A 12,412-nucleotide genomic window follows, 5' to 3' on the forward strand; every position below is an offset into this window, starting at 1 on the left:
ACTTGTGGACAAATACTAGCACTCAATGCGGTAAGGCCTACTATTCTATACAAGAAAGAATTCCAAAGGAATGTTGGTTTAAACAGATTCAACTCTCCCGGAGTTCCCTCACAACTATAATGCGCTGCAGGTTAAATCACACTATCGCCGCAGCTCATCTTTACAAGAAGAATTTAGTGACTTCGCCAGTTTGTTTGTGCAATGAATATACTGCAACTCCAAACCACATTATATTTCAATGCAAACTTTATGAAACTTACAGAGAACCATTTTTACAGGAATTGTACAGGAGTGGACATCAAGCGCCACTGACACTGCCTTGTTTACTGACTTCACCTTCATCCTCGGTAATCTATATTCTTACAAAATATCTTAATAAGTCTAATATAATTCTGTAAAAGTGTAATGAAATTTGGAAACTATTTATTATGAAAGGAATAATTGTGAGTAAATATTATGTGCATACATGTATATAATACCAATTGATAAATTGTTAAGTGGTGCATGGATTTTGTCCAATAAATATTTTATATAAAAAATAATAATAATAATAATAGTCTGATGAAGGGAGCGTGTGTTCTCCTGAAACGTCACAACGAAAAACTGGTTTCTTATGTTTGTTATAACCGTAAACTACAGAAAAATATGTTTAGATATTTTGAACAATTCTGCATTTCTACTTAAGTTTTCATTGTTATGTGATAACGAACATTTAATCCTGGTTCCCTTCAATTTGTGAACAATCTTATAGTTTTGTGTAATTATTTATTGCTTGTAGGGAGAAACGATATCATAAATTGATTGATTGCGGTTCCAGGTTCCGTGAACTCCGTCACCAATATTCCTTTACGATCCCAATAAACATGTGCCATCATTTTTCGGTTTGACAGTGTTTGCTTGAATATTTTGGACTTGTCTGGAGAATGAGTGTGCATTCACTGCTTTGACTGTTCCTTAGTTTCTGCATTCACGAACTTTATAGGAATTTATGTAGTGCGAGTGAAAGTACTTTTTTGTAAACAAGACTAATGCCTTCAAATACTTTCAGGACAGGATACAGAAAGAAACAAAGATATCATTTGAGTGGTAGATGTGGACAGCACGAGGCGAATGGTTCATTATAGCCGCGGCCGGACTGGAACTGCCAAGAGGGCGGTGGCAATTTTATAAGTTGCAGTGTTTGACATTAAAGTCGTTATTGTGTATTATATAGTGATCGTTTCATATTGCAAGTACCACGCCTGCATATTTGCTTGCGCATGCACGACAATTATAGTATTTTACCAACAATATTGTATTTAAATAACTGCAAGAGTATACATAAAATCATACACACAGTATCAACGCAGGCAATCAATAAATTGTGACTGCACATAGATCAATAAGTTACTCACATTTCTAGTCACTCTCGGGTTGAGTAGTGGCATTATTGCAGTCATTGCATGTTTCAAAATTCCTGGAGTGTTAATAAAATGCATTTCCATCCAATATGAAGGGAACACCTACAAACACAGGCGAGAAAAAGTTTAGATAAGAAACGAGAAACTAAAATGAACATTAAGAACTTACTCAACATTATTTTCAACGTTATCGAAATGTACAAACTGGATAATCTTACGCTTACTAAGACGTCCATCAAGAATCAACTAAATGTCAGACTATAAGGTTCTCTCTTTCAAGATTGATTGAGTTGATGTTTCAAGTCCACTTTATGCACAGTATGGCTAATCGGGCCAGGGCCTACAGCTTAAAGGGTGATTGGAACCACTATGTTGTCTCCAACGGGTATCGAACCCGGGACACCTTGATTACAAAGCGACGACGCTACCACTGCGCCATCGGAGAGGCCTTTCTTTCAAGACAAATAGATAATATTTTGTACGTTGAAAGTGGTCTTGATAGATGAAATGGATACAGGACTAACAGTAGAGTAGAGCGGGGTCAATTGTAACATGCGCCATATGTAACATTCGCTGCTGTGTTGTTCTCATGGGACATTTTTGTAAACTACTCAATCTGCGGAAAGGAGTCAGTTGTGAGTGACTCGTGTAGAGTTGTTGCCTACGTTGTGATTACTGCTGATATTACAGAGATCTTTTCAAAATTTCAACATGTCAGTAAAACCCTAAACCACCCCTTCATTTTTAAAAATGGTTTCTCAATGTTGTCTAATCAAGGTTATTATATATCATCGCAATACCAAATATTTTATTTATTTGTTAAAATAGTTATAATAAATTTATGGTGTCGTGGTTAGTAGCTGGAAGCCAGCAAACAATATGGCGTCAGGTTGGTGCAAATGTAACACTTTTAATTGGGGCAATTGTAACACTTTTACAATTGCCCCTTGTACATTTCTCATTTAAAATATTCGATTGTATTGCAATATGAAACATTGTACAAACATCCTGAAATATTACATTGAGTTAGTTCAGAAGGCGCATCCCCACTATGACTGTCGGCAGAGCCGAGTGTAGGCCATCTTGCATACAGCCTGCACGCTTGTGCAGCATTTTTTCTACACTCGCCATAGATAAGTATCATCTCGGCCTTTTCAGAGTTTGAAAATACAATTTTGTCACGAACAGTTCTGACGTAAGTACACTATCACAAACGTCTGGTTAATCAGTGTACTTTGTTACGCCCTTGCTTTATTTGATACATTTGGTAAATCAATTTGAAAGATAGAAAGAATGGAAAATGTATAATGTGCAAAGTGTAATAGTTGAAAAGTTAAAGATTTGTCATGACCAAACGAGAAGAGTTTATTGTTCCGATGTACTAAAAATTATGACGTAAATGAATGAATGCCAATTAAAAATTAGGAAGATGTTAATGTACTAATATTTATGTATGTAACTGATGGCGGAATGTTTAAAATGTATACTTTTTAATTAACAAATATTTGTTAATTCAGAAAGATGCATCAGAACCTTTTAGATAATGTAGATGATTTACAAACTACACATTTTATTGTAACCCGCAGTTGTTGAAACGTAATACATTTCCTAAGCACAGAACATAGTATCGAGAAGAGTAACATGTTTGCTACGATACACGAATGGCGTCAAAGGGGGATATGTATGCAGTGGCGTCACGTGGAGTAAATCCTTGGGTGTTCACAGCCAGCCTAAAATCAGAGAAAATGTATTAAAATCAATTATTGATCACCATCGCAGGGAAGAGAACAGTGAACCTAAGTGACATTGATTAATCGAGATACAAAAGGCAAAATTTTAGCCAAGAATCGAAGCTAGGATTTATTTTCCTTTTTCTTCCAGTGGCTTTGCCAAATGTCGAAGAAAAGCAACATAAAAGTACGAATATAACAGCGCGTGTTTTATCGAGGATATGCACCTGGGATCTTGTATCTGTAGCGCATTGTGTAGACACTCTGCCAGAATGTTTAGCGAAAATATATTTACAAAATACAGGCCAGTTTTAATTTATTGCGAATTATTGTGTCTGCTTAACAACCTCCCTCCGTTTCCCGTGAAGAATCCCTCAAACAAATGGAAAAATTAAATTGCAAAAAATTCTTTTGTAAATTTGTTTCGGATCCCACTTTAAACTGTAGGTCCAGTAAATATTGGTCTTCCTGTGCATGAAGTGGACTCAAAACAACAAATCACTCAATCAATTTTTTGCAAATTTGAATTATTGAAATTCCTTTCTTTTCTCCTCGCCGAACTCCGTGGCAGAGTGGTTAGCACAGCATCCCAGAACGCTAGGGGTCCAGGGTTTCGAATCTCAGCCAGGGCATGGATATTTGTCAATGTCCTTTCATCAGTTTCATCATGTCGTTATCCATCCTCATCCTGGCGATTAGCCAAAAGTGGCCGAAAAGCGAAGTAAAGTAAACCAAACCAATAAACAATTACTTTATTTTAATTTTGGAAATTCATTTTCTTGCTTCTAAGAATTAACCCCCACTCTCAATTTAGCTAATCACGATACCGTCGAATATGTGATTTTTTTTTTTAAAAAAAATCTGTTTGTAATTTCACAGCAGCTTCTCTATATTTCATTCGTAGGTCTCTGGCAATGCTCAAATTTCATGATGAGAACAGCCACAGGCTGAACCACGCCCTTCAATAAAGAAAATTTGAATTTGAATTGCAACTCGCGATACTTAAAAAAATATTGTATTAAAGCTTATCTGTAGGAGTTTATAACAATTATAATTTTATTTCCAAAAAAAATAACTGATAATTATCCATACTCATTTTACATGTGTACCAAAATAAATATTATTTTCTGCTAAAAGTGTCTTAGCCTTCTTTCGTTTTCACTCATTCCCATTATCTAGAGGTTTAAGCAACACATTTTAACTACCGATGTAAGTGTAAATCTGCTCATTTTGGTGATATAGTGTTTTAGAACTTAAAACCTTCGGTATGTAAAGTTTTGGGTGCTTGACAACTATTTACAATGGAGTTTTGAGGAGGTTTACGGCCTTAATTTTTGGTGAAATGTATTGGAAAAGAAAGATAATAGGCTAAAACATCGAAAATCTTAGAAATTGGTATAACAATGCAAACAGTGTTTGCATTATATATTAACTATTGCTTACTTTTCCCCAATATAGAAACTAAACGAGAAGAAAAATAAAATACTTCGTAACTCCGTCGCTATCGGCATTCTCCGAACTGCTACTGCCATCTGTTGACAGTGTTCTTTCGAAAGGCGCACGTGCTCCGATTTCCAGTGTTCCCCCTTGGTTTCTCTCGGCACCTTCGATAGAGCTACAACACAGGAAGAATACAGCAGAAGGAGCTCACAGCACCAGATGTGCCCCGAACTCTCGCTGCCTAATGCGGTGAGCTTTTTTTGTCAACAGTCGGGGAAATTGGGAAATTTGAAGCATTGTGAAGACTTTATGAACGAAAAAAGCTGTTTTGTAAAATAAGTATATTGAAATGCACAATAAAACAGTGCAGAAAAGAGAACAAATTGAAAATTTTCTGTTTTTGGTTGGGGTTTCATGTGTTCCGTGAACACCCCCCCCCCTTTCAGGTGACGCCTCTGTATGTATGTTTCGACACACGAATCAAGTTGTGAGAATGTTTGTTTCAAGCGTCAACTTCACGTTACAATTACTTGAGAATACGTGACGTATTACCAAGGTAACAAACGCTATTCTTAATGAATTTGTCCGTACTTTCAAATGAGCTAAAAATAAAATGGGGTTTCCTTTAAAGAAGTCCTCCTCCGTGCCCGTGCGGTCTAAGGCATCTTGCTTTGGACGGCGGCTGCGGGACGGCATGGATTCGATTCCGGGTTCAGTCTCCGGGAATTTTCGGCCTGTGTACAGGGCCGGTGGCAAACCCACCATCTTGAGGAAATTGGGGAGCTCCGAGTGAGTGAACGTAATCCGGTCGCGACGTCCTACAACGGCTGGGGGTTTGTCGCACATACCACCCGTCCCAATAATCTGGCTACAGAACTCCACGTCCCTCTGGTGGCCTGCGTGGGAGGGAGGCCAGCAGTCGGTAAGTAAACCAGGGCGCAATATTGGGCTGTGTCGCTATAGGATTACTTCCATTATAGAAAAACTAAGTTTGTGTTGAAAATCGTACATCCTTACGTAGTTTAACGTATTGTGTCCACTAATTCCAGGAGCACCTCTCATATCTGCGAAAGCAGTTTTTCAATATTCATTGTTGTTCACGAATTTTTTCCGGTGGTACTTTTAGGTGCAACACCCGGTATATGCTAACTAAAGAAAACTGTCGTTTACCGCAGGAAATAAAAAGAAACGCTTTCATTTGTTTACCGTATCACCAGTTAAATTGAACAAATTTACGTGTCAACCCGAATGTTCTAAAAGTACTGTTATTTTCAAATTTGTGAAAACAATATTATGATGATAATAGTAGTAAATGCAGAAAATGCATTCTTGTATCAATCCTTTTTTGCCAGTCAGAACATTTGTATTGGCAATGAACAAAGTAGTTTTCGTGTTCAGCCATTAACTGTTGCCACTGTATTGCTTTGTAAGTTTAGTGGGAAAAAAGCTCTAAAGTGTTGTTGATTTAGACAGTAAATGCTTACGTCTGCAATAAATGGATCACACGTTCTTGCACAGTAAGTTATAAAATACTTATAACACCATTAAGCCTTGTTTCCATGATTATGAAAAAATAAATATGCTGACCAAGGCAGTAATTTATTTTATTAAAAACATAAACTAAACGTAACGTTTCAACCTTCTAGCAAGGTCTTCTTCAGACTCTGTATCAAGTACAAAAGTAACAAGATACAAAAATAGGGCATTATATATACACAAACATTACTCCCTCCAGACTATTAGAAAGTTGTTATGGAACTTTCTAGCAGGTGGCTTCCCTTGTCAACTGTGCTTTCACTTAAAAGGATAAACATATTTACATCCATATAGAATGTGGTTGGGCTTTATATCTCACGCTCTTTTTCCTTCATTTTTCTTCCTTCTCCTCTCCTCTTTCTCTCTTGTCCTTTCCAAGAAGAAGAAGAAGAATAAATTGTAACCGCTTGGCATCAGAAGAAGTGTGCAGCAGCGGAATTCTGCCACAAAAGAAGTGATGTAAGTGAGGTGACAAAAATAAATTTTATAAAGAATATGGAGGACAGAATCAAGAAAATATGCACGAAGGAATGTAAAAAAGAAGGCAAAATAAATAGCCTATGGAAACAGCTGGAAAAGAATGGCTATGAGAAGCAGGATAGATTGGACATAAACAGAAGAAGGTAGAAAAGAGGAAGGGGAAATTGGAAGAGAAATAAAAAGAAAGGAGGTTTGGAATAAGGAGTATGGGGAAGACCACAGAAAAGATATGCAAAGTGGTTAGGAAAGCGGGCATTAAAACTTTCAAGAAGGGAGGGAGAAGCATCTTAGGAATAGCAAAGAATGCAAACAAGAAAAAGGAAAACAGAGAAGTGGAAGAAGAAGGGATTATCTACGACGTAAAATGTAAAGAATGTCAGAGTGTGTTCATAGGAGAAACGAAAAAGAGACTGAAAGATAGGTTGAAACAACATAGGGATGATGTACGACTTAAGAGAGAGAGAAATGCGATATTTAAACACACGAGAGAAACAGGACATGACATAGAGTGGGATGAGGCTAAGCAGATAGGAAGGGAGAAGAGAATGCTAGTGAGAAAATGGAAGGAAGCAAAGGAAATAGAGAAGAAAGGTGAAGAAGACACAATGAACTGGAATGAGGGACTGAAGTTAAACAAAGAATGGAAGAAGATGTTAGAAAGAATGGAAAGAACAAGAGAGAAAGAGGAGAGGAGAAGGAAGAAAAATGAAGGAAAAAGAGCGTGAGATATAAAGCCCAACCACATTCTATATGGATGTAAATATGTTTAGCCTTTTAAGTGAAAGTACAGTTGACAAGGGAAGCCACCTGCTAGAAAGTTCCTTAACAACTTTCTAATAGTCTGGAGGGAGTAATGTTTGTGTGTATATATAATGCCCTACTTTTGTATCTTGTTACTTTTGTACTTGATACAGAGTCTGAAGAAGACCCTGCTAGAAGGTTGAAACGTTACGTCTAGTTTATGTTTTTAATAAAATAAATTACTGCCTTGGTCAGCATATTTATTTTTTCATAAAATACTTGTGTTTTGCACTGTAACTAATGACTTTTTTCCTGTCGCTTTCACGGCCCATGCTAAGTTTACGTGGCTAGCAGAAAGCCCTGTCTACACGCCTGCCTAATAGATGACGCCAGGCCATTCAGAGGACGTTCATACTTCAGTGACTTATGACGTAAATTTCAGGAATGTTTGAAGCGTATTTATCAAGAACGAATACTATTATCGCCGAGATATTTTGTACATCATATTTGTTCCCGAAAATGTTCATTACCTTGCTTTCTAGTGGTATCTGGTATAATCTGGAGAGAGAAAATTGTTTGGGATTACTTGGCTCTTCGTTGACCATTGTGTAAAGGGGTGAACTTCTTCTTTCCTTTCGCTAAGATGAACAAACAACTAGGTATAAGTTTCAAAGAAGGAAATAATACCTGCGAAATTGTGCATAAGAGAAACAAAACGCCAAATACTATTATTATCATTATTATTATTAATAATATTACATTTATGCTAGCACTAGAATTCTTCTCTGTTTTTAGAAGGTTTTGTGAAATATGACATTAACAAAAGTTTCTCTCATATTCTTTGCTTACGGATATACAGGGTGTCATTTTTAATGGCGCCCACGGACCATAGAAAGGCACGACATCAAGGCAAGCAACTTTTCTCAATAACACTTTTCTCGTTGGTGCTTCGTTTCGGCGCTACAGTCATTCAAAAAGCCCGTTTTGTCGCCTGATTGTTGGCAACCCAACACAACAACACAACATTTGATAGCATTTGTGTCGTCATTTCCTGCTGTGAAACAGGGCAGGGCAGTGTTGTCAGGAATACACACATTCTGTGAAAAATGACATAACTATAACTACAACCAGCCACATTATGTACTGTAAAACAAACCAAGGGAACGCGTTCAGTAACTGTGAACGAAGTGAACCAACGAAACGAAAAATTGTAGAAATTGAAAATAACTTCTTCAAAAGGAAGTGTCAATATTGAATTTTGTTTCTTAGCCTACATGTCATCCTACATAAAGTGCACAAATTAGAAGAAATTATGCACTAAATATTGGCACTGGTTTTAGCCCATCTCGAGCAAGTGAGGCCACTAGTGTGAAATTGGCCACACCATTTAGAATAACAAATACCTACCAAACCACGTGTGTACAAATTCTGAGATAGCGTGCACAAATTAGCTCAAATTATTCACTAAATATTGTCATATTTTTTCTTGCTTTCTGTTTATGTGGTGGGCCAACTTCACGTCACTACCTGAATTTGATCCCAGTGGATGATAACATTTTTTTTGTAATTCTATTCCACTCAATAAAAATCGGAGGTTTGTTCAAAACATTTTGAATTGTATGGCACATCGTATGTAGGTAATCTAAAACTCGACGTTTGATGTGAAGTGCAAGATGCAGGATCAGAAAGGTTGGAAGTCGAAGTGAAATCCTACAAAGAACAATGAATGACTTAAGAAGAGTCAAAGGTAAGTTCTCGTACTTGGCTTTTAGTTGTTACTCTAAAGGAAAGAAAGTGTGGGGCCCTAACTCCACACCCCCTTTACGCCTTAATGGCGTGGTGCAAAGAACAGGGAAGCATTTTAGTTTATTTAATTTACTTTTACTTTCAAGGGACAACAGGGAAGAATTCAGGGCAGTTGGATAAATTAATACTTCAAACTAGAATAAAATATGAGGTCATAATGTGTTCAAATGATTTGAGTGAAGAAGAAAAACATGATTAAGAACATACCAAATCATTTTAGGCATAATCCATGAACTGAAAGGATACTTTAAAAATTAATTATTTTCTTGGTAGACGACAAATCCAGACTTGACGTTGACCCAAAAAAACACGTGATAATAATATAAATTTAGTTTTACTTGCTCAAACCCTTACTTTATGACTTATCTTGAACTAACAAGGCAAGAAGATTGCAGTAGCGTTCCAAGACGCACTCACAAGGAAAGTAAATAATAATAACATCTCCACGTAGAGGGGAAACATACATGAATGCTATAATATGTGCTAATATATTACATGTATGTATAAACGTAGTATAATGTTAAGAAAAGTAAAAAAAAAATCACGAACCCGAATGGTCTGTTGTAATTTCTGACGAGACGGAATGGAAGGTACCAGATATTTACGAAGTACTAGTAGAATGCCGTTCTACTCATTTCGAGGTTTACAAGCGCTAATGTAATTTTAATAGTGAGATTGTATTTTCCAAGAAAGTAAATAAGCAGTATTGCTATTCTGGACTATTTTATACATTTTATGCGCGATGAAATTTACAGGAAACTTACTTCAAGTTTCTTGACGTAATAACAAATTCTTGCAGGTGTCATCCAGGTAGCAACTTGCAACCTGAATCCAGAACCATTTAAAATGACAACAACTCCATTTATCTTCGATTTTCTGTTGTTATCATCCAGAACAATGTGAGCAAATAAGTCTTCCAGTTTCTCCACATCTTCTGCGCTAACGATACGAGGATCAATATTTCCTTGAAGAGAAGCACAGTATTCTGATTACGTATAATACAAATACTTAACTGGCATTGCACAATTCTACGTCTGAGAACATGATGTGGGCATGTATCTATGTTTTACATTTTATCCGAAATTACTTAACTTACCCAGTTATTTGATTTAAAATACACTGTGAAATTACTTGTATTTAACCAAGAATTCAACAATATTATACATGCATGAAACATTTAATGAATTAATTGAAACTAGTTTCAAATAAACACACTTATTGATACTTACTGGAGAAAACCAGGTTATATAAATTATAACTATATATTAACATATTTAACAATAAAATTAGAGAATGTTTACCACCTTACAGATTGTTTGTAGAAATGAAGGAGTCAGTGGGATATAAGTCACAAGAGTGTGTGTGTGTGTGTGGGGGGGGGTTGGTATGTTTGTGTGTGCATACATATGAACAATATGGATCATAAGAATGGGACAGCATAATATTGGAACTCTATTCTTGTCGGTTGATTGATACATATTTGTGTATCTGATTGAGTACATATAAAGAGTACTAGGGAAGTACATTTCATTTTCACAGTCTTTCAGAATACTTCCCACCACACTCTATACACTTCTTCATTGAACTAAGGCAGTCGTCTAACCAATTCTTGCACATTTGCTCAGGGAGCTCGACACACACGTCATCCCACGTCCTTAGAAGGTCCTCGGCCTTAACATGCGTGTGAAGTGAATGTCAGAAAAAATATGCTTGCAAAGAAAATACTAGATTATACTCCACCAAGAAAAAAAGATCAGATGGCCAGAAGTAATATGCGTGGAAAGGATTCGGAAAGTGATGAGGGAGAAAGGACTTACGGTTGGAGACTGGAATTGTAGGTAAGCATGTGAAAAGCAACACATCGCCGACTGAATGCTAAATTGTCGTAGGTCCATCTGCAATGACTGTTCAGGAGAGATGATTGAAATTGAGGTATGTGGATTTTGACTGCCTTACAAGATTTGCACAAACATTTAATTATTGTTAATAAATCAGAGCACTCCAGATACAACGCCTGGGTACGTGACGCATTAACATGATATAAATACGATGGTCATCAACTAATTTCGAAGAAAACTTGAGATATTAGAAAACATAATTTAGCCGGTGATATGTGTAAATGGGCGCAGGAAAATGTGTCAAGCAATGCACCACATATTAAGTTGATTAACTGATTGATTGATTATTTGACGTCATTTATTCTACTTTGTCGTTCTGTCACTTTTGAGCAATCGCTATGAGCCATGCTAATTTTAGTACTTCCACGCTCTAAGGTAGACAATTGTTCTTGTTTTTTCTACCACAACAATGATCCTGCCAACCGCTCCAAAAGCTTGCACTGAGTATTTGGCACATACTGGGCTGAAGGTGTTGGAACATATTCCCTGTAATCCATACGTTGGTGGTGTTCTCACACGTCAAGAACAGGTTAAAAGGAATACGTTTTCTAAGGCCTTCTGAAAAAGAAAATAAAAATAAAACTGTTCACTGCTCACAAGTAGACCCAAATGGAGAGTTCTGGAACCGAAAATGGGGCTCGGTGGGGCTCGCCTTAATGGTTTGCTCTTGTAAGGCATAAGCCCCATTTTCTCGCAGTGTTGCCAACACCTTACTCGAAAAAAATCACCAAGGTTTCTCTCCATGTTCCGCGCTTTATTTATTGCGCTGACACAGCGTGATGAGTAAATGTACTCTCTCATCCTTGAAGGATGAATGCACCTTATCGTAATTTTTTTTCCAAGTCCCGGGGACCAAAATGTTTATATATCGTGACCTTTGTAAACCTCTCTCGGGGGAACGATGTGCCACACACGCGCACGCGTGCCTCTCATTATTTTCGTATTGTGACGCAAACAAACAAATAATAATTGTTTTTTTTTTTTAGGATCTCTGGCTCCAGGGGTGCGTGGTGCCCAACCAAAAAAAAAAGTAAAAGGTTCTCTAACGGCTGCGTTCCCGTACGGCCTTCGAACGTAGAATTGATTCACGTGAGGGCGAATCTCTTCCGGAATGTCTTTCAATTCGTACATCTGACCATACATGCTATTCATCATTAATTTAGCCGTGTTCTGTTTGGCGTCCATTTCAAGCAGTTTGCCCGGCGGTAAAGTCTTATTGTTTTTAAATTTTTTGATCTTTTTACGCAAGGCCATAATCTTGCGTATGCACGTGGCATTGAGCGTGTCCCGTGAGAAATACACGTGAAGATCAGCTTCCGTGCAGCCGGTTGGATTCGTAACGCCGCGATAAACATCAACTTCCGTGCCGGGCGGAACGGAC

At 37.2% G+C, this 12,412-nt stretch overlaps 1 protein-coding gene across 1 annotated transcript in view; it reads right to left on the reverse strand.

Annotated features, from left to right (window-relative positions):
* The window catches only part of LOC145979556 (clavesin-2-like), a 42,140-nt gene extending 32,189 nt beyond the window's left edge, over positions 1–9,951 (reverse strand). The window contains exons 1-2 of the mRNA XM_083112527.1: positions 9,898–9,951; positions 1,395–1,502 (exon numbers count right to left, since the gene is read on the reverse strand). Coding sequence (XP_082968653.1) covers positions 1,395–1,502; positions 9,898–9,939 — 150 coding nt within the window. The 5' untranslated portion in view covers positions 9,940–9,951. The remainder of the gene's footprint in view (positions 1–1,394; positions 1,503–9,897) is intronic.
* Positions 9,952–12,412: the final 2,461 nt, after the last annotated feature.

Source organism: Lepisma saccharinum, chromosome 26, assembly GCF_977018435.1.
Source record: "Lepisma saccharinum chromosome 26, izLepSacc3.1, whole genome shotgun sequence".
Lineage (NCBI taxonomy): Eukaryota > Metazoa > Arthropoda > Insecta > Zygentoma > Lepismatidae > Lepisma > Lepisma saccharinum.